Source organism: Hippopotamus amphibius, chromosome 11 (assembly GCF_030028045.1).
Source record: "Hippopotamus amphibius kiboko isolate mHipAmp2 chromosome 11, mHipAmp2.hap2, whole genome shotgun sequence".
In the NCBI taxonomy this organism is placed as follows: domain Eukaryota; kingdom Metazoa; phylum Chordata; class Mammalia; order Artiodactyla; family Hippopotamidae; genus Hippopotamus; species Hippopotamus amphibius.
Window position 1 is genome coordinate 87667355 of NC_080196.1, and position 22531 is coordinate 87689885.

The 22531-nt window shown below is 37.1% G+C and overlaps 2 protein-coding genes across 3 annotated transcripts in view; one reads left to right on the forward strand and one right to left on the reverse strand.

Moving 5' to 3' along the window:
• Positions 1–14732, reverse strand: part of LOC130830926 (basic proline-rich protein-like) — a 33799-nt gene extending 19067 nt beyond the window's left edge. The window contains exon 1 of the mRNA XM_057698211.1: positions 14613–14732. Within this exon, the coding sequence (XP_057554194.1) occupies positions 14613–14661 (49 nt within the window). The 5' untranslated portion in view covers positions 14662–14732. The remainder of the gene's footprint in view (positions 1–14612) is intronic.
• The window catches only part of ARK2N (arkadia (RNF111) N-terminal like PKA signaling regulator 2N), a 40400-nt gene continuing 32551 nt past the window's right edge, over positions 14683–22531 (forward strand). For both annotated transcript variants that reach the window (XM_057698947.1, XM_057698948.1), the window contains exon 1: positions 14683–15397. In XM_057698947.1, coding sequence (XP_057554930.1) covers positions 14683–15397 — 715 coding nt within the window. The remainder of the gene's footprint in view (positions 15398–22531) is intronic.

Here is a 22531-nt window from a genome sequence, read left to right on the forward strand (position 1 = left end):
CTATTCCATTGATCTGTGTATCTCTTTTTTGGCTAGTACTTCACTATCTTGATTACTGTAGCTTTATAGTAAGTTTTAAAGTTGAGGAATATCAGTCCCCCAACCTTGTTTTTTGTGTTGACTATTCTGGGTCTTCTGCCTTTCCTTATAAACTTTAGGATCAGTATGGCAATGTCTACACAGTAGCTTGCTGTGATTTTGATTAGGAATATACTTAACCTGTGGATCAAGTTAGGAAGAATTGACAATAATATCTCAACAATAATGAATCTTCCAATCCCTAAACACGGAATATTCCCCCCGTTTATTTATATCATCTTGAAAGTTTGGAACAGGCAAAGTTGATCTATGGTGATAGAAGTCAGAATGATGGTTACTTTTGAGGGGCAGTAAACGACTACAGGTGGCATGAAGGAGGCTTCTGGGATTGGAGGACTATTCTGTATCTATGTGATCATGGATATGTTCATTTTGTAAAAAAAGTTGCACACTTATGTGTATGTGCACTCCTCTATGGTAATATTTGATTCAGATATTTCTTTTTTTAAAAAATATTTACTTATTTTTTAATTTTTTGGCTCTGTCAGGTGCTTGTTGCTGCATGTGGGCAGCTTTCTCTAGTTGCGGAGAGCAGAAGCTACTCTTTCTTGTGGTGCACAGGCTTCTCAATGCTGTGGCTTTTCTTGTTGTGGAGCACGGGCTCTAGGCGTGTGGGCTTCAGTAGTTACGGCACATGGGCTCAATAGTTGTGGCACACGGGCTTAGTTGCTCCACAGCATGTGGGATCCTCCCAGCTTAGGGATCAAACCCATGTCCCCTGCACTGCCAGGTGGATTGTCAACCACTGCGCCACCAGGGAAGTCCCCAGATATTTCTTTAAAATAATAATAAAAAAAAAAAAAAAACCTTAGAGGAGAGTCTGACTGCTTTCTTTAAAAAAATTATTTATTTATTTGGTTAGTTGCACCGGGTCTTAGTTGCAGCTTGTGGGCTCTTTAGTTGTGACCCTAGGCTCCTTAGTTGCGGCTTGCCAGCTCTTTAGTTGTGGCAAGTGGGCTCCTTAGTGGTGGCATGTGGACTCTTAGTTGTGGCATGCATGTGGGATCTAGTTCCCTGACCAGAGATCAAACCCAGCCCCCCTGCATTGGGATCTTAGAGTCTTAACCACTGTGCCACCAGGGAAGTTCCAAGTCTGACTACTTTGAATTAAAGAGCAGAGAACCCGGTACCCAAATTTTTTAGTGGTCTGTTGCCTGTGTACTAGTTTTGAACATTTGTGCGTATAGATTTTGCGGGGGCGGGGAGAGTGACTAAAAAATTTAAGTATTGAAATTAAGAACATACTCACATGAAGACTGATCTTTAGTGCGTTCCTGGTAGACTTTTTATGTTGGATAGTTTTGGGTCACAGATATAGATAGATTTTTAGTATCAATTTTAAATAAAATGAAGGACTACAGTGGACTAAATCTTGGGAAAAAAAACATGTTATAAATTGTATTTGGAACATAGTTATCTCTCAAGGGAGGTTGGTATAAGCCCTATCACTTGGTACTTGAAGCTAGATTAGATAAAACAGTAGAAGGTATGCTATTTGGACCAATCCTGCATTGCAAGGGAATAGACAGAATCATTTGTAAGACTTTTTGTTTTAAACTTAAATTTCTGTGACAGGGAAAATATTATAGCCTCTACTCAAATGGTCAGAAAAGAATTATTGTTTTGTCAGTAAAACATTGACCCTCTTTAAAGTTGCTTTTTTGTCTAAAAGGAAAGCTGTTTTGTGCAAGAGAGCAAAGTTGGAATTCATGAATTATCTAACGCTATGGCTTGTACATGTAGGGAAGCAGTGTAAGTTAACTGGTTCATATAGCTCATGTTTGAGGCGTTATCTGCTTGTATTTCTTACTGTTCTAGGGTGGTGATGTGAAATAAACAGATAGAGGAGTGCCCCATTTTATAGACTGTAGAGCAAAATCTTGCCTAGAAGCAGTTTTGCTTAAGGGACTGTGCTTGTGTCAACTTGTGGTTTCAACGGAAAAAGTCCCTGTAGCAACAGTAAACTTGTAACAGCAAATGACTTCAGTTTGCATTTGTTGCATTAGGAAGGACAGTACAGTGTCAGTTTATTCATTTTTATATCATTTCATGCAGTGGTATTAAAGAATGGTTAATGATGGTTGTTGTTCACAGGTGTAAAATACAAAAGTGTGAAAGGCAAGACTTTGTTATGTTAGGTGCTTAATGATTTTATACATAGCTATGTCAAAACCCTCAAGAGGGTTCTCTATATTGGTCTCATCTTAGATAAGACCTCATTAGTCGTGGTCCTTTCTCAAAACTGTAAGCGTGTTGGAAGTTGTTAAACATCCAAGAATATACTGCAGGAAGACTTTCTTTGTAGGTGTGTTTTATGGATTATCTTTACTTTTTTTTTTTCCCTCTAAGGATAATTTCTTACCTACCAGTTTATACACTAAAGCAACTGGTTCACAGTTTTTAAAAAAGGATGTTAAAGTCTCTTCTCTATTCACTGTTTTCTCCCTGGATGAGCTGATATATTCAGTTATAACCTCTGCTTATATTGATAATGTCCAAATTTTTATTTCTATTTTTTTTCTTTGACACGTGTATTCCTATGAGCATTATCTAATTCAAATCAAAGTTGATTATTTCTCTTTTTTACTCTTCCTATAGACTACATCTTAGGGGGTTACCCTGTACCCAGTTGTAAGTGTTCTATAGATGTCTTATGAGTTGAGTTTGTTAATAATGTTCAAAACTTCTATATTCTTGCTGATTTTCTGTCTAGTTTTGTCCATTTAGAATGAGAAATTGAAATCTGCAGCTGTTAGTGTTGAATTATTTCCTTTCTATTCTATTAGTTTTTGCTTTGTGTATTTTGCAACTTTAAGTGCATATATATTTATAAGTAATGTATACATTTATAATTTTTATATTTTCTTGGTATCATTTCCTTTGTATCATTATGAAATGCCCCTTTGTCTCTAGCAATATTTCTTATCTTAAAGTTGATTTTGTCTGATGTTGATATGTTTTAGCTTTCCTATGCTTGCTCTTTGCACAGTTAATCTTTTTCCATTCTTTTCTTTCAACCTATTATATCTTTGAATCTAAGATATCTTCTGCAAATTACATTCAATTTAGATCTTTTTTATCCAGTCTGACAATCTCTGCCTTTTGATTGGAGTGTTTAGGGCATTTATATTTAATATAACTATTAATATGGTTGGAATTCACTTTTGCCATTTTATTATCTATTTTCTAATGTCTCATTTTTTGTGTTGTTCCTCTGTACCACTTTTACCGCTTTTTGGGCGGGGGTGAGGGGGAGAGGTTGTTTTTTAACTGTATTTTTGGAGTTGTTTTCTTAGTGGTTGCTCTGGGAATTATATCTGTATCTACCACATTCTTCTTTAGATTAATACTTAATTCCAGCAAAATACAGAAATAGTACCCCAGTATGGGAGCGCTTCATCTCCTCCCTTCCTTTTATGCTGTTATTTTTATACATGTAACATCTGTGTATAAGTCTAGTAATACAGTGTTATAATCATTGCTTTGTACAATCTTGTATTTTTTAAAAGAAGGTAAGTGAAGAAATAAAAATTATTTATATCAATAGAATGTTTTACGTTATGTTTTATCACTTTTCATTGTCTGAGTTTCTTTTTATGGATTTAGGTCACAGTATGGTGTTATTTCTTTTCAGCCTTAAGGCTTTCCTTTATTATTTCTTGTAAAGCAGGTCTGCTACCAGTGAAATCTCTTAGTCATTGTTTATTTGTGAATTTTCTTTGTTTTTTCCCTCCCCCCCACCTTCATTTTGAAAGAATAGTATTGCTGGATACAGAATTCTTGGTTAATAGTTCCTCCACTTCTCCCAAGTCCTTTGAATGTTATTCTGCTACCTTCTGCTACCTTCTGTTAACAGTTGATGAAAAATCAACTGTTAATCAAATTGTGGTTTCCTTGTATATAATGAGTTATTTTTCTTGTACTGCTGTCAGTATTTTTCTCTTTCATTTGTTTGACAATGGTGTGTCTGTGTGGACCTCTATTTTATTTGAGATTTGTTGAGCTTCTTGGATGTGTGGAATAATGTTTTTCATCAAATTTTGAGGAGGTTTTGAGCTACTTTTTAAAATATCTTTTCTTTGTCTTACTCTATAGGATTCCTCTTGCACACACATTGACATTCTTGATGTTGTCCCATAAGTTTCTGAGGCTCTGTTCATTTTTCTTTCATCTTTTTTTAATTTTTAAAAATTTATTTATTTATTCATTTATTTATTTGGTTGTGTTGGGTCTTAGTTGTGGCATGTGGGCTTCTCTAGTTGTGGCACCTGGACTTAGTCACCTTGTGGCATGTGGGATCTTAGTTCCCCGACCAGGGATTGATCTTAGTGTCCCTTGCATTGGAAGGCGGATTCTTAACCACTGGACCACCTGGGAAGTTCCTCTTTAATCTTTTTTATTCTTCAAATTGTGTAATTTCTATTGAGCTCTCATTAAGTCCACTGATTCTTTATTCTTCCATCTTGAATCTGCTGTTGAGCCCTTGTAGTGAGTTTTTCCTTTCAAATGGACAAAACATCCATTTGGCCCTCTTTTAATGATTTCTGTCTTATTGAGATTCTCTATTTGTGGAATCATAGTTATCGTACTTTCCTGTAATTTTTTAAATTCTTTTTTTCGTACTTTTCTGTAATTTTTAAATCATATTTTTCATAAGTTCTTTGAACATATTTGAAATAACTCTTTTGAAGTCTTTGTCTAAGTCCAACATCTGAGGACACTCATTTTTCTCGTGACTTTTTTTTTTAAAGACTGCACCACGCAGCTGGGATCTCTGTTCGCCAACCAGCGATCAAATCCAGCGGGCAGTGAAAGCACTGGATCCTAACCACTGGACCACCAGGGAATTCCCTCTAGTGACTTTTTATCTCCTGGGTATGGGGCACATTTCCTGCTTCTTTGAAAGTCTCTTAATTTTTTGTTGAAAACTGGACATTTTAGATAATGTAGCAACTTTGGATTCTGATTGTTTTTCCCTTTGAAAATGTTGCTATTTCTTTGTTTAGATAACTGGGGTAAATTTGTGAAATCTTTCTCTCTTGCAGTGTGTTGTTGCTTATGTCTCTGCTTTTTTGTTTTTTCCTGTTTAAAATATTAAGCCTGGCCTTCTAGGCATTGCTCTTGTCTTTTCTAGCATAGCTTATTAGCCAGCTAATGCTTGGACAAAGTTGTGCTCAAACACCTCATTCCAGGAAGGATTTTTGTTCTCTGCTGATGGGTCTATGTGTGGTTGGGGGGGAGTGCATTTTAAAGTTCAGGCCATTTTCAAGTCTGCCTGGGCTTTTACTTTCTCTTGGACCCTTTGGCATCTCCTCTGCATAATCATGCAGCCTCAACCAAGAATATGCTGGACTCATTTCTGACTACATCCTCAGGTTAATAGAACCCAGGACTGCCCTGCCCACCTGCTGCTGAGATTGTCATTTGTACCTACAATGCCCCTGGCATAGGTATGGCCATCCACTCCAAACTGAATGAGGTCCCTTTGTAGTGCACTTTGGCAGATCATCAGGGTGTGCCCCATCTCAGTAGGCGGAACCTGCTGACCTGGGAGATGGGGGGAAATGGGAGCAGCCCCAGGCAAGACAGGTTTTCATTGTTCTTAATAAAAATTCTGCAGGCTTTCAGGTATCAACACTTTTGTTTCTGTGTGCTTTTGACTGATTTCCAGAGCACTGAATTGGCTGTTTGTGTCAATTTTGTCTTCCTTTATAGTTTTATTTTGGAAGAAGATTTGCTGACCCCATCACTTGCCCATAGCCAGAAGTCCCTTAGGAAAACCCTGTGTACTCATAATCCATCACATCTCTTTCACCCAGAGGTAACCACTGTCCTGTTATTTTGGTAACCATTACCTTGCTTTTTAAAGTAGTTTTACTGCACAACTAAGTATCCATATATAATATGTCATTTCAGTTTGTCTTTTTACTTTATATACACTGCATTATACTGTAAGGTTTGTTTTTGTTTTGCAATTTGCTGTTTTATTTTTTTGCTTACTGTTGTTTTTGATATTCGTCCATGCTCATATAGTTGTATAGTGGTTGGTCTTTTATTTGTTTTCACTGCTATATATTCTCCTTCATTGTAGGAATGCACCACAATTTATTTTTCCATTCAGTTGTTAATAGATATTTAGTTTTTGTTTTGTCTATAACAAAACAGTGCTTCTGTGACATATGTGTTTCTCTAGACAGTGTTTTTCAAGTTTCAGATTGCCAGCTATTAGTTGTGAAATCATTTTACTGAGTCATGACCAGCAGTAAATTTTCTGAGTATATAAAATGGTAAAGAAAATATCTGAGTGCTTTACATAAGTTTTTGTTTCGTGAATATCACAAGAAGCTCCAGACTCCTTAGTCACCCCCTGTTTCCTGCACTCTAATCTCCAGAAAGCACTGCACATTCCCTGTTCTGTTTTTTCCGCTCGGTCTTCAGCTCCCTTCCACTTTGGTTCATCATCAGCAAAGTCACTAACATTCTCAGCCTCCTCTCTGAACTTTCTCTTTACCTTCTGATGCTGATAGCAGTCTGGCTTTCCCCTGAGGGCTCTGCTTCATGGTGCAAGGGGTGGCTGTGGTTTTTTATTTGTTTAGTTAGTTGTGCTGGATCTTAGTTGCAGCATGTGGACTCTTAGTTGCGACATACATGTGGGATCTAGTTCCCCGACTAGGGATCAAACCCAGGACCTTTGCACTGGGAGTGCAGAGTCTTACCCACTGGACCACCAGGGAAGTCCCAACAAGGTGACTGTGTTTTTTTCTCCTTTAGCCATTATCCTCTGGTCTGGAGAAGGAGGGTAAATGATTTCCTTCTTCCTCATTGCCACTCTTCAGGTAATTTTTCTCTTCTATTTATCCCCATATTGCTGCTTTCTTTCGGCCACTGACCCCTTTACATTGGGATGATTTTTGTTCCTTGCTTAGTGTCATTTTGTCCATTATTACTTTTGTCTTAATTCTTGGTCATTTCAATATATGCATAGATGATTCTTCTGACACTGCCCACTCAGTTCCCATAATGGTTTTGTTCTCTACCTTACCTTGGCCACTTATTTCCATAGTCATACTCTAACCTATGTTTCTCAAACTGTCTGTTGTGAAGGGCCAGTATATTTTTATTTATTTATTTATTTATTTATTTATTTATTTATTTATTTATTTATTTAATTTTGGGGCTGCATTCAGTCTTTGTTGCTGCACGGGCTTTCTCTAGTTGCTGAGAGCGGGGTCTACTCTTCATTGCGGTACACGAGCTTCTCATTGTGGTGGCTTCTCTTGTTGCAGAGCACGGGCCCTAGGCTCACAAGCTTCAGTAGTTGTGGCATGTGGGCTCAGTAGTTGTGGCTTGTGGGCTCTAGAGCGTGGGCTCAGTAGTTGTGGCTTGTGGGCTCTAGAGCGCAGGCTCAGTACTTGTGGCGCTGGGCTTAGTTGCTCCATGTGATGTGGGATCTTCTCAGACCAGGGCTCAAACCCATGTGCCCTGCATTGGCAGGTGGATTCTTAACCACTTTGCCACCAGGGAAGTCCCGGGCCAGTATATTTTTAATTCCAATCCATCATTCGTGGATTTTTTTGGGGTAAAATATAGTCAAAATCAGATACTGGGAAACCGAAATGCTTTCTGGTTGTCATGACAATATCAAATTGCTCTAAGTTTCTAATCAATTACTGTTAATTTCTACACATTCCTCATTATAGACAGTCATTCAGGGACACCACTTTGAGCAGCACTATTTTAGATCTTATCAGTTACAAGTAACCACAACCCTTCTCTAATCTCAGTTTCATTCAGAGTGCTTGTGGCCTGCCACCTTCTATCTTCCCAGTTCAGTATATACCTTTACTTCACTGGGATGTCCATTTTGCTGGTCCTACCACATTTTCACTACCCTATACCTTCTGAATGTGATCATTAAAAGTATATCTTTGTACACACTCTTGGTTTTTCTTGCTTTGTTCTACTTGCTTGGTGAAACTACAATTCTGATTAAATCCAACTTCTGCCTCCTCTGCATTTGGACTTATACAGCTGAACTTGAAGGGACACATCCAGTCTCACTTTAAATTCATGGCTACAGCCCTTAAAGTGGGCCCTTATTGTTGTCTGGAAATCGTATACTGTACTTCCCAAGTTTCTTCACTTTCTAGCTATTGTTTCACACCTGGTCCTCTGATCAACCTCACCACCACCTTATTCATCCTCTTAACTGATGACCTTGCTTTCTTCTTCCTTGAGAAACTTGCAGTCAGAAGAAAACTTCCACAGATTCCCATTATGTTTATCTTTGGGCCATGCAAGATTAGAATGACACCTTTTGTTTTGATAATAATTTTTGTCTTAAGGTCTTTTGCCTGTTAATCATAGAGATAAATCAGATGAGGGAGGGAGTGGTTATATAATTTTCTGTTATTTTTCTTTAAATCTTTGCACATTCTTATGTATGGGGGATGGACACATTAAACAATGACACAATTAACTACAGCTGTGCAAAGTGTCCTGAAGGAAAATAATGTGTAATATGTATATAACAGGGACCTTATTAGTCTGTAAGGTACCCATGGCTACCCCCAAGGAAGCAATATTTATTCTGATAACCTGCAAAGAGTAGCCCGTAAGAGGACAGGCACAAAATGAGTGTGAAAGGCCAGAGATCTGAAAAAATTGTTTTTGTGACATTCTTTGAGGCTAAAGAGAACTGGGGTATGAGTGGCCCAAGATGAAACTGGGGATATGGACAGAGGTTTTGAGCAGGGAAGAACAATCACATTTTACCTCAAGTTTGTGTTAATGGTTTCTGCAAAGTTTAGAAATTGAGTATCGTGAATTCTTTTTCACCCTATGTAAATCATTGTACTTAGCAGTTCCCTCCCCACTCCCCACCCCCCTTTTGGGCCCTGCTGTGGGGCATGCAGGATCTTAGTTCCCTGACTAGGGATCAAACCCATGCCCTCTGCATTGGGAGCATGGAGTCTTAACCACTGGACCACCAGGGAAGTCCCTACTTAGCAGTTGGATTCTTTGTCAGATTTTCTGTAGCCTAAGTGAGACCCTTTCCCATTTTTCACAAATCCCCAAACCTGCCTTCATTTTCACCTTGTGTTATGCTTTGATGATCAAGAAGGAGGTCTGATATGATTCAGACTCTCTCCAGATTTTCCCAGTAGCCTCATTTACTCTTATACCTACCACTTCCCTATCTCCTTGGAGCAGGAAGTATACTGCTTCCTTTCCATGGTTTAACTTTCTCCCTGTCCTCAAATTCTGTTGTCTTAGTTTCTTCATTATTACGGGACTAATAAAATGCTGCATTTTTGTTGTCCAGAATCGACAGCCAGGTTTTGAAAATTATTGCATATAATTCTTTTAAAAGGGGAGAGAAAAACATCAGATAGAGTTCACATTGCTGTTTACTACAGTCTCCTCTTGGTCATCTCCCTCCCCCGTAACCTTATAGTACATTTAAAAAATACTTATAGAAAATATGTGAAATCTAAAAAAAAAAAATACTTTCTCATATAAACATGTCATATTTGCCTTGTAAAGGTATTGTTCTGCCTGGTGTATGGAAAACAGCTTGGTGGATAGGAGTAAGACTGAATAGAGAGAGACAGGAGTTGATTATCTATCATTCCATTGAAAAATAAACAATGGGGGATATGGGGATATATGTACAAATACAGCTGATTCACTTTGGTGTACCTCAAAAACTGGCACAAGAGTATAAAGCAGTTATATTCCAATAAAGAGCTTAGAAAAAAAAAAGGAACCCCAGAAATGGTTCATTCTTCCAGAGAATTATAGATGCATGCCCACGTTGAGTAAAAGAACTAAAAACTGTTCTGAAATTCTCATGAATAAATCCATCTCCTTATAATTAGCAGAGCGTATAATAGAAAAGAATATTTGACATATCTAAGTTTCCTCAACTTTAAGGTGAGAGTTTGTCAGCACTCAAGTGGAACTGAAGTTGAAGTTGTAAAAAAACTGTAAGAAAAATATATAAAAACTTGGCTTCTGTAAAAAGAGTCTACAAACTGGAAGAACAGTGCAATGCTTAAAAGATACAGAGGAAAAATATCTGTGGGGGAAAAAAGATTCATTATAGATACCAAAACCTGTAGGAACGTACCTGTGTTGCAATAAAAGAAAACTTGGAGTTTAAAAAAAAGTGGAAGGAAGGGAAACAGTTCAAATGGAGATATCAAAGAGGAAACTGTAACTTTTAAACAAATACCCTGTGACTCTGGAAGACCTGAATTTCAAAATTATCTTTATTTTTGTGTATGTATTAAAAACATCCATGTAAACTATAAAAAAAAACCCCAAAATAAACGATGGAGGTTGAGTTCAGAGTGGTTGACAGTGGAGACAGAAAATAGTGGACAAGCTAGGAATTTAAGGACGTAGGTTTGATAGAAATTAGTGAAAAATGTGAGGCAGTGAATAAAGGAGAAGGCATTGTCAAGGATAACCCTCAGGTTTTTGACATGAACAACTGAGATAATAGTAGTGCTATTAACTACTATTGTAGTTTGTGATTGTGGTGTAGAGATTGTGGTGAATTGATTGTCTTTGTGAACTGAATGACGTCAAGTGGATATTTGAGTGGACTGGTATATAACTCAGAGAAAGTCTAAGATGGAGAAAAAAATTACTAGTATAGGGATGGTAGTGGAAACTGTGAGTAGAGAATAGATCACTTGGTGGGTGGGAAAAAGACCTAGCCCTAGGACTAACTACTGAGGGGTTTGGTAGAGGAAGTTAAGCCTACAAAGTAGGCTGAGAAAGAGCAGCCAGAAGAATAGGGAAACCTGGAAGCCTAAAAAGACAGTTTAAGGAGGAGAGAGTGGTTAGGCATAGAATGCTGCTTAGACATAAAGTAAGATGAGGACCAAACTCTGTCATTAATGACCCTGGTAAAAACTGTGTTACTGGTTTGATAGAAGCAGATGTCAGATGAGATTTGGTTGGAGAGGGAGTGTGAGAGGTAAGAAAGTAGAGGAAGGGAGTTTAGACAACTCTCTTAGTAAGGTTGCCTCTGAAAGAAGAGAGTAGTACCTGAAAGAGGAGATGTGAGGTCGAAGTGGTAGGTAGAAGGAGGTTTTTTATTTTATTTTATTTTTTTAATGAAGTATGAGTGAATGAATGAACGGATGGTCTAGATGAGTCTGAGAGGTTTGATGAGTGCCAAGGAATAATCAATAATGTAACATTCTAGGGAGATGAGAGGGGATGAGTTGTAATAACATAAACATGTACATGTATATACATATACACACAAGGGGATTGCCTTTAAATTGGAGGGAAGCACAGCATGGGGGGAAATGCTCCTCTAGTAGGATAAATGCTGTCTGTTGTATATTTCACACTTGAACATAAATTCACTGTGAACATTAAACCAGAGGGTTGAGAGTCTTTTATCTCAAAGATGCAACTCCCATTTGATAATTTTATCATTTCTACTGCCAGCTTCATTTGACTACCTCTACCGGGAAAATCCTACTTTTTTCCTTGATCAAAAACAATGCATGCAGTAAATAATCTGATTGTTTGGGAAGATTAATCTGTACTTCATTTTCTTTTTTAATTGGGGTATAGTTTTACAATGTGTGTATTTCATTTTTATTTCATTGTGGGGAGTTTTGTCAGAGCATGCATTTCTACTTCCTGTGACTTTTTTTTCCCTTGTGTTTTATGAATTACAACAAAATTCCACTATGGGGGGAAATTCTAGTAGAATTCACTGACTAAATTTGACCTAAATAGTAGTTGGTGTCCTGAGCAGAAAAAAACACAACTCCTTTTTTCTTCAGAAGACTTCTCAGTAGACTTTTTTTTTGTAATTTATTTTTATTTATTGGCTGTGTTGGGTCTTGGTTGTTGCGTGTGGGCTTTCTGTGGTTGTGCAGAGCAGGGGCTATTCTTCGTTGTGGTGCGCAGGCTTCTCTTGTTGTGGAGCTTGGGCTCTAGGCGCGCAGGCTTCAGTAGTTGCGGAGCGTGAACTTAGTAGTTGTGGTGCACAGGGCCTTAGTTGCTCCGAGGCATGTGGGATCTTTCCAGACCAGGGCTTGAACCCGTGTCCCCTGCATTGGCAGGTGGATTCTTAACGGCTGCGCCACCAGGGACGTCCCTCTCAGTAGACTTTTATGTTAGAATGGAGTTTTAAATAGGTAATACTTGTAGGGAATACAAAATTCAAGAGGTATAGAACTATGTATAGTAAAAAGTCTTTGACTCCTGTTCCTTCATTCACTCACTTTCCTTGCCAAGGCAGCCGGTGTCACCATTTTATTAAGTATCCTCCCAGAGATTTCTGTGCATCTACAGACAAACTCATATATAATTTTATTCTTTATTTACACAAATGATATAATGTATCCTTTTTGCTCATTTAACATTATGTATTGGAAATTGCTCCACATTAGTATTAGAGAAGCTTTTCATTCCTTTTGGCCACATTGTTTGGGCATACCATGATGAGCAAACAGGTACCCTATTTGCAGTTGATGCCGGTGTTTGTGATTGATATGGGCATATGTAAGTGGTTTTGATTGCAATACTGGTTGCTTTTTTAGGCAACAGAAGTCGCTGTAAATCTCAAGATTTAAATTTAAGAAACATAAAAGATAATGAATTGATTGTGTCGTATTAAAGGACATTGGTAATTGTCATGTTTTCTTACAAGGAAAAACAATATAGATTTGTTATGCTACCCACATGATTTATTTATTTGAAGAAACAAGAGTTTTAAGGATCATTTTAACAAATGTATTTTTCATTTGAGTATATTTCTCAGATATTTCAGCTTTAAGAAAAATTTTATTCCAGAATATATAACTTCATTCTTTACAAAAGAACCAACTCTCATATTTATTCAGTTAGAAAATCTTGTTTTATTCCTCATACCTGGGGATATTGCATATCTACGAATACTTTATTTCCTGTTTGTTTGCTTTTGTCAGCATGCTTTATTTAAGACACTGGCTGTTTGTTGGTTTAACTTTTACTCCCTCTGTTGGCTTTCAGTGGTGTACATTCCTTTTGGAATGGTGTTTGGAATGACATTTATGCTTTTTTTTTCTAGCTCAAAAATTAGTAATGATACAAATATGCTTATGAACTAGGCTACACGGGGATTGTTTTTAATTTATAAATGTTTCCAGTGCCATGAATGTTCTGGTTTTCATGAATGTGTTAAGGAAGCTTCATCAGGATGCCTGTTTTATCAGCAGCTGAGAACAGGACCTGAAAAAAAAAACCCAAACATATATAGAACATTTATGTTTATAGTAAGCAAAAAGTAGGCTTATCATGTTAGATCAATAAAAGGATTTTTCAGATATCATCCAGTTGCTGTCTACCAAATAGTGAGCTACCAAGTAACTCGATGAAATGAAGTAATGGAGATGTCTTACTGTACCTTACTAGCATACCTTCTAACTTAATATTTGTGTCTGTCTGTGACCTATGGGACATTATGATAATTGCCTTCTTTAACATCATTTGTTCAGGGTGAGGTATTCACTTGCTTTGCACATTGTCAGCATCCTCTTAAAAAACTCCCGGTTAATGAAGTTTGCACTGTATAGGTCACAACTCTTGTGGTTGAAGATTATGTCCTGTTTCTTTGTGATTAAGTGGAGTTGTAACACACACAATGGAGGAATGATATTAGGTTCTGAAGTTAGCATAGGAGGTGGAGAATGTGTGTAGGGTGTTTTCTTTTAAACCCCTTAAGTCATTCATAGAATCCAGAGTACTAGGTTTTCTGGGTTCACAAAGTAGTTGATTTGTATTTAGTGGCTGATGTTTATGAAACAAAATAAATGTTTAATTACTAGGCTCATCATTTTCACCACGATGAGAGGTTTGTGGGAACTAGGAAGAACTGAGGAGACAGCAGATTCAGGTTTTTCATGTTAATGCCTCTCTGGAGCAACTCCTATTGAGAGGAATGGCAGACAGCTTTGATGCATGTAATTACTTCTGTTGCTCGCTAGCACATAATTGATGAGTTTTTTTCCCCTTTAACATAAGTGTACATTTGATATCACTCCACTGTAACTCACTCCCTTGCTTCCTTTCTTTGAGGATTTGAACGTGAAAGTAATCATTCCAGTTAACTTGTTCTAGACCAATTTTTTTGAAGCATTATTTTTCATTTATATTAAAGTTAAAAACATACATGCTAACTATATCAAAGTTTTGAGGATCCTTTTCTCGAACACTTTAAATAAAGTGTTAAAGTTGAAAATCCTTGTTTGGTTGCTTGCTGACCTTGTAAGTTCAGTAATAGAAGATTAATATTGTGCCACTTTTAGTAGCTGTGTATGCCAGTATTTTGGTTGTATTAAGTCCTCTGAATTTGACTGTTGTTCAAGCAGATAATAGGTACAAATATTTTAAAGGCCTATATGATGATAACTTTTGCTACATGCTTAGAAAGGTAGGAATGTTGTGTTGATTAATCTGGTATCTCTGTTTATTGATTTTTGTGTGTTTTTGTACAGGTCGCTTTCCTGTTGCATCTTTGACATAGTTTCCTAGACCCTGCTCCATGATTTAACTCAAAAGTCTGAAATGAAGATGGAGGAGGCAGTGGGAAAAGTCGAAGAACTCATCGAATCTGAAGTCCCACCAAAAACATCTGAACAAGAGCCAGCAAAGGAGGAAGATGGATCTGTAGAACTGGAATCTCAAGTTCCGAAAGATGGTGTCGTGGATTCTACAGTTCTTTCTTCAATGCCCTGCTTGTTGATGGAACTGAGAAGGGACTCTTCTGAGTCTCAGTTAGCATCCACGGAGAGTGACAAGCCGACAACTGGCCGAGTTTATGAGAGTGACTCCTCTAACCACTGCATGCTTTCCCCTTCCTCTAGTGGTCACCTGGCCGATTCAGATACATTGTCTTCTGCAGAGGAGAATGAACCTTCCCAGGCAGAAACAGCAGTAGAAGGAGACCCTTCCGGAGTGTCTGGTGCCACAGTTGGACGCAAGTCTCGCCGGTCCCGATCTGAAAGTGAAACATCCACCATGGCTGCCAAGAAAAACCGGCAATCCAGTGATAAACAGAATGGCCGAGTTGCCAAGGTGAAAGGTCATCGGAGCCAAAAGCACAAGGAGAGAATCAGGCTACTGAGGCAGAAACGGGAGGCTGCTGCACGAAAGAAATATAACCTGTTGCAGGACAGTAGTACCAGTGATAGTGACCTGACTTGTGACTCAAGCACGAGCTCATCAGATGATGATGAAGAGGTTTCAGGGAGCAGCAAGACAATCACTGCAGAGATACCAGGTAGAGGATGTTTTTTAAACTGACTGTAGAGCACCTGATGGCATTTCTCAGCTCTCAGGCTCAGTTAGATGAGTGACACTTGAAAAATCCAGGAGACCTGCAGCTCTGTGTAAATTTGAAGACTGCAGTGTATTAACAAGACATGGCCAATTTAAAAACCTGTTCTGAGGTTTCCAGTGCACTTTAGCACATCAGCCAAAAAAAAAAAAAAAAAAAAAAGAAAAAGGGTAATGATAGGGACAGGATTATTTTTAAGTAATGGAATTTCTCACAAGTCTTCTCTGTAACACATTACCTGAACTCCCATCATTGCCTTTCTAGCACTACTTAGATTTAATACTCACTGTTCAGCATTATTGCTAAGTACATTTTCCTCAGGAATAGGCACCTTGCTTTATTATATAGCCACTGCACTTGAGCTTATGGTGTCTGAAGTAACATGTTCTATCTTTTGTTAGAGGTTTCTAATAACGATTCCTCCTAAAACAGTAGTTTTATGTGTTCCCCTCCCATTTAGTGCATGTTTAGCTAGTTGTCACTTACATTGAAAAGGAATGTTTTTTGCAAAATTTACCTCTTAACACCCCCAAGTTTAAAAAGTACAGAAAAATCTGCTGTTCCAGTACTCACTGGTATATGAGCCTGTAATTTAGTACATGTTTGACACATCTGCTTTCTCCGTGTAACTATGTCTGGTTTTGTGTACTACGAAGGCAGTCTTGAGATTTCATAGTGGAAGAAAGATGAGGTCTGAATGATTCTTAATTGTGTGAATTCTCATTACTGAAGAGACTCTTTCAATTAGGAACATTCTGTAAAGTACATGGCATTTAATAGATCATGACAGCATTGTTTGTTGCTGCATTAAAGAGGGGGAAGTTTTGGTTTTCAAAGTTATGGGTGACTGTGTTTTTTCCTCCTAATTTTCTGACAGGTTTCTGTTTCTATACATCAGCATATTGCTGATATACAAAGAATATTTCAAGAAAAATCATATTGGTTAATTAAACCTATAGCTAACCAAACTTACAGAAACTCAGTAACAAGAATGATTTTATAGGTGTTCAACTTCTAATAAAAGTATCATCCATATAGTGTATTAAATAAGAGTTGTTAACAGTCGTTAAAAATGCTTACTGTTTTAATATCTGTTGAATTCCTTTGGTAGTTCCTTATGTTAAAATTACTGGGGGAAGGGATTTAATTGAAGCTCATCAGTTGATTGCATGAAAGAAGCAGGCTTTGGGGTTGTCCTAAGGCAAGTTCTAGGTGTATTTCAGTTTTACATTTAATATTTTAAAGAAAGCTTTATTAACACCTATACAGTTATTTATGTGTTCTTATGTCCTGTTCTAATCTATTAATCAGGATCATGATGGATCTCTTGATATATTGCTTAACTCCACTCACTAAACAGATTTTTATGTAACTGCTCAATACTTTGTTTTTTTATGGAAAGGGAGAAGGTGGGTGAACAAAATTCTCTTTGAAGATAGACCCCATTGTAGAGGTTGCATGAGAAATATCTTCGCGGACATTCTCCCTGTTTGGCTTACAGAGGTTAGGTGTGCTTTGTCCGTATTTTCTAAACCTCTTTGCTAATTGACTACCTTGACCAGTGTCTAAAACTTCCAAAACACCAGTCATCTGTTTCCTGTCTATTCTGAATTATATACTAACCAAAACACCAAAGTAAAGTATCTGAATCTATAATTCAGTTTTTACTGTGCACACCACTTAATAAGTTTGTGGATTTTGAAAATATGTAGAGTTTTCTAAGGTAATCGTGGAGAATCAAATGGTAGGTAAGGTGCAGGGCCACTGTATATGACTGTCTAGGCCGTGCACTGCACAGTTTTAGAAGCTGCTGCACACATAAGCAGCTATGAATGGTCCTTCCTGGAATTATGCAAAGCTGGAAAGATAGAGCGGTCTAAGTTTAAACATTAGCAAGTTCATTTCAACTGTCCGCAGTGTTACCCCTGAAAAATTTTGACATTGTGCATTTCTGATGTCATAATTATGTATACCTCAGTTTCTTGAGTCATATTATAACTTTGGGACGGGGGGATACACTCTACCTTATTTATAGCAAGGCAGTTGTTGAAAGTTGTATAGATTGTAAAGATAGGATAAATTGTGAACTGACTTGGAACATGAGTGCAACACCATGGACATTCAGGTGAACTTAACAGTGAATCTCTTGGAATTTGAAATTTGAATCCAGCTGTTTATACAGAATGGAAACCAAGAGGAAAAGTAAAAACTGAGATTCTTGCTATATGCTTTCATCAAGGTACAACTAATTTAGTAACTCAGAAATGCTTTATTTATAAGCTTTTGTTTGGCAGCAGGCAGCTTAAACATTGAAGGAATTATGCTAAATGCCAAACAGTTTAACAATTAATGCATTTTCTTTTAAAGAGTGAAAATAATGCTGCAGACATATAGTGCATGGTGATGCTTAATAATTGAGTTTGATAATTGGACAACAGATGTTTATGAAATGGTTTTGTTGTTTTATTTAACAGTTAACCGTCAGGCAGCTTAGTATCCACACTAGATCGTTTTCTCGAAGTTTTTGAAACTGTATTGCTCTTTTAAGAATCTGGAGGTTTCTTATCAAGATAATTCTGGCAGTTCTTTCATTTAGGGGACTTAGAGATGAGCAAAAAGAGTATTTTGTAGTGTGAATATTAATGTGAAAATATGATGTGGTAGTCTTGAGTATTCAAGGCTTTTATTGTCTCATTTATAGATGATTTTTGTATTATTAATCACTGCAGTTTTATTAGAGCGTTATTTCTTTGGGGTTTGGTGGGGGGGGGGTCAGTTTTTCTGTAAAATCACTTTGAGACTCAAGCTGTAAAATCTGCTCTTGCAGGGCTGTTTTGTTTTGTTTTGTTTTGGTGGCTCCCTTTGGCTTGTGGGATCTTACTTAGTTCCCCAACCAGGCATTGAACCTGGCCCCTCAGCAGTGAAAGCAGAGAGTCCTAACCACTGGACTGCCAGGGAATTCCCTGCAGAGAATTTTGTTTTTAGTGAATGTGAATAATGGACATCAGAATTCATTTAAAAAATTCTCTGAACAGACCAGCTTACCTGCATCATTGTAGGTGGGCAGCAGGGAAGAGTTTTTCCAATGACTATTGTTTTTTATAAATATTTAGTATAGAATAAACCTCAGGGTAGCTTCATCTTGTCTTGGCTATAATGACCTGCTTTTGTGTGGTTTAGTAGTCCACCATGTAAGTGTCCACTCAGACTGAGGTTCCAAAACTAGTATCCACCTTGGTAGGTAAGGGTCACTTGTCTTGGCTGGTTTGCATTTAGAAAATCTAATCTGTCTGTTTTGGAGAATGTCAGGGAGGCTGTTGAGAACACCTATCTAAGATCATCTGAATCCTCAATCCATGTGGTGAGGCAGCTCAGTCCTAATGAAGCTATGATCTCAGCAGTCACTACTCATCACACACAGTTATACAGTGAATTTCCTCATGATAAGCTGTCATTTTACCTTACAGTTTTTCTGAGGTAGAGACTTACTGTGCTTGATGAATTAACTCTTACTTGGAAATGAAAATTTTCTTTTAAGTAGTAAATCCTTTGTAGAAAATTTTGAAAATAGAAAAATGTGAAGTATAAGATTAAAATCCTGCTTTTGTTAACATTTAAGTATATTGCCTTCCATAATATATAACAAAATTTATCATACCATGTATACTTCTTTCTTTCCCTCTAATATTGCATTTGGAGCATTTAACCAAAACACAATAGTCTCGCTAAAACCATGTATGGATTTTGAATAATTTACCTAACTGTAAAATAACTTCCCTAATGCTGGCCCTTTGAGCTGTTTTTAGTTTTTGCTATTATGAGGAAGGGCATGAACACTTCAAGGCTCTTGACACATACTGCCAAACTACTTTTTGAGACTTAAGTTTATTCCATCCAGGAGCTTGAATATGTGTTGCATTATATTCTTTCCATTGAGTGTTTATAAAAATGTTGCTGTGCTGGCTTGATGAAAGAATTGTATCTTAGTGTTAATTTGCATTTCTTTGATCACTAATGAAGTTCAAAAATCGTATTGGCCATTTGTATTCTTTTGGTAAACAGTCTATTCATGTTCTTTGCACATTTTCTTCTTGCTGCACTTGTCTGTTTTTTGTTGATTTGTGAGGGTTCTTAATCTACCAGGGATTGAATTACTTGAAAAATTTTATTATTAATTTAAGCAGTAGAAGATAAGACCTCAAACCCATGTCAGGAATTCCATGACCTTTTTCCTGTATTGAATATGAAGTGGCTAAAAGCCCCACGTCCCCAATTTAAGCTTCTCTAATCTGATTGTATTTTGTTAGCTATTTAGGAGCCCGAGTAATCAGGTGAAAACTACCTGAAAACAATGATTAGTAAAATGCAAACAAAGCAGGTAATATCTCTGCAGTTTTCAATCTGACTGTATGTTAGAATCACCTGGGGGGAGCCTTTAAAACTTATGATGCCCAGACCCCACTCTAGATCAATTAAATCAGAATCTCTGGATCTGACCCAGGCATCAGAATTTCCCCCCCAGCTTTTTTGAGGTATAATTAACATATAACATTGTGTAAGTTTAAGGTATACAACATGTTGATTTGATAAATGTATATATTGTGAAATGATTAGCACAGTAGGGTTCAACGCCTCTCACTTCACGTAGTTATAATTTGTGTGTTGGGAAGTTCTAAGATCTGCGCTTTTAGCAACTTTCAAATATACAATACAGTATTGTTAACTCCAGTCACCATGCTGTATTACATCCCCAGAACTTACTCATCTTATAACTGGAATTTTGTCCCCTTTAAACCTTCACTCATCCTTGCTGCACTCGGTACTCTCCACCAAACTACTCTTACAATTTTCTGAGTTTGGTTTTTTTAAAATCCCACATGGAAGTGAGATCATACAGTATTTGTCTTTCTCTGACATTTCACTTAGCATAAAGGCAGCAGCATTTTTAAGTTCCCAGGTGATGACAGTGGGCAGCCAGGCTGAGAACAACTCAGTTAAACAGTAATGTTGTCTCCCATAGCTAAAAATCATTGTGAAACTGGTAGTCAACTTCAGTTAAGTTCTGAACAGTGGCATCTAGTTTTTAAAAATGTTATTAGTTATAAAAACCACAGCACAGGTCTTTATTAAGAAACATAAGCACTTTTAAATTTTACTCCATTTAAGTGATTATTTTAAAAGCATGCATTGTTTAAATGTGGTTTTCTCTATAACGTTACCTTAAATTTAGAAGCTTTGAAATCTTACTGGTGGGTATCCTTTGGCAATTTGTAATGTTGAAGAACCAAGGTATTATTTTCGGGCTGCTTTTCCTAACTTATTTCCCAAAGTGAGTGCCTTTAAAAACCATGCATGCAAAAGTATAAGCTTTGCTTTTGATATGTCTTTCTCAAAGTAGGATATTTTTAGTGTTAATAAAAGGACATAAGTGTATTTAAGGTGATAATATGGTCCCTGGTTGGTTTTTTTTTTTTTCCTAAATGTATTTTTTAGAGCAGTTGTAGGTTCACAGCAAAATTAAGCAGAAGGTGCAGAGATTTCCCATTTATTCCTGTCCTCACATGTGTACAGCCTCTTCCACTATCAACAGCCCCCACAGAGTGGTACATGTGTTATCATGGATGAACCTTGATTGACACATCGTTATCACTCAGAGTCCATAGTTTACATTAGGGTTCATGTTTGATGTTGTACGTTCCGTGGGTTTTGACATGTATAATTGGGTCCTCTTTTTAAGACTTCAAAATGTCTTGCTTTCAGTGTTTATTGCTGGTAGTCAGTCATCTTTATGAAACTGCAACTTATCTCAGTGTCCTTAGCACAGGTATCCTCACACCACTTTTGGAATTCATCTTTTAAATACTCATTGCCCAGTGCTTATTGAAAAATAAGCAGCACCAGAATCTGAAACATCAAAGTAGTCATATAATTTCCTGTCCTATATCCTTAAGTTTACCCAGCACTTATAATGGGGATAAACTGTTTAAAGAAAGTTTAATATTCTTTAAATTCCGTTTAATCTTTCTGTAAGCTAAATATGTTACACTTTGGGGAAAGATGTGTCCTTCTTGAGAAAGTTTACTTATAAATAAGGGTTTTTGTTTGTTTTGTTTTTTAATGTGAAGAAAGGGGATGGAATGGAGTAATCAGGGGAGGAGGAATAAGATGACGTTAAAGGGAAAGTTGGTAACAGTAAACTTCATGAGGTTTTTATTTGCTAGGTAGAATTGGGCTAAAAATATGTCCCATAGCCTTTTAGGCATTGAAAAGAGGTGGCATGACATAAGCAGTTCTCATTGTCTAGGAGAAACACTGCTTTCCTTGATAATGAGACCTGGGAAATTTTTCTTTTGCTTGAGATAAAGTAAACCATATTTTCAGAAATACCCTGAGATAAATATAATAGAACATTTCATAGGGCAGTTGTTTATAACACTTCTTGGTTTAGGTAAATGGTATAAGGCCAAGATTGATTGATTCCATTAATTGTTCATTCAGCAAATATTTGGCCACCTATTGTGTGGCATTGGGGATGCAAAGGTGAATGAAAAGTTCCTGTATTTGTGAAAGTTAATCTTTTTTGAGGATACAGATAATAATCAATTCATCCTATGCTATAAGGTAGGAATATACACTATGAATAATAATAAAGCAGGGTATAAGAGATGAGATAAAGATAGACTAGGGATGGGGTAGAAAAGCTATTTTAGATAGTGTAGTCAAGAGTGGTCTGAGGAGGTAACATTTTTAATAGCTCCCTGAAATGAAGAGTTCAGTACAATTAGTTTTATTCGAAACCCAAAGTATATGGACCCAAGCCAGGGCTGATCTGGCCTAGTTCAAGGATAAAACACTGTATGTAGAGGAGCATATCCTCAAACTAGAATCCTATGAAACCATTGTTCTACTTGCTATTAATAGCTGTACGTTATTCACACATTTGGAAAGTACTGGATCATGTGGAAATAGATTTCTCTACTGCAGGACAACTCAAAGCCATTAATGTGCTCTCCAAAGGGGAAGGATACAATTTGTAGAATATCCCAAACTTCACACAAAACTTTTTTTTGAGGCATA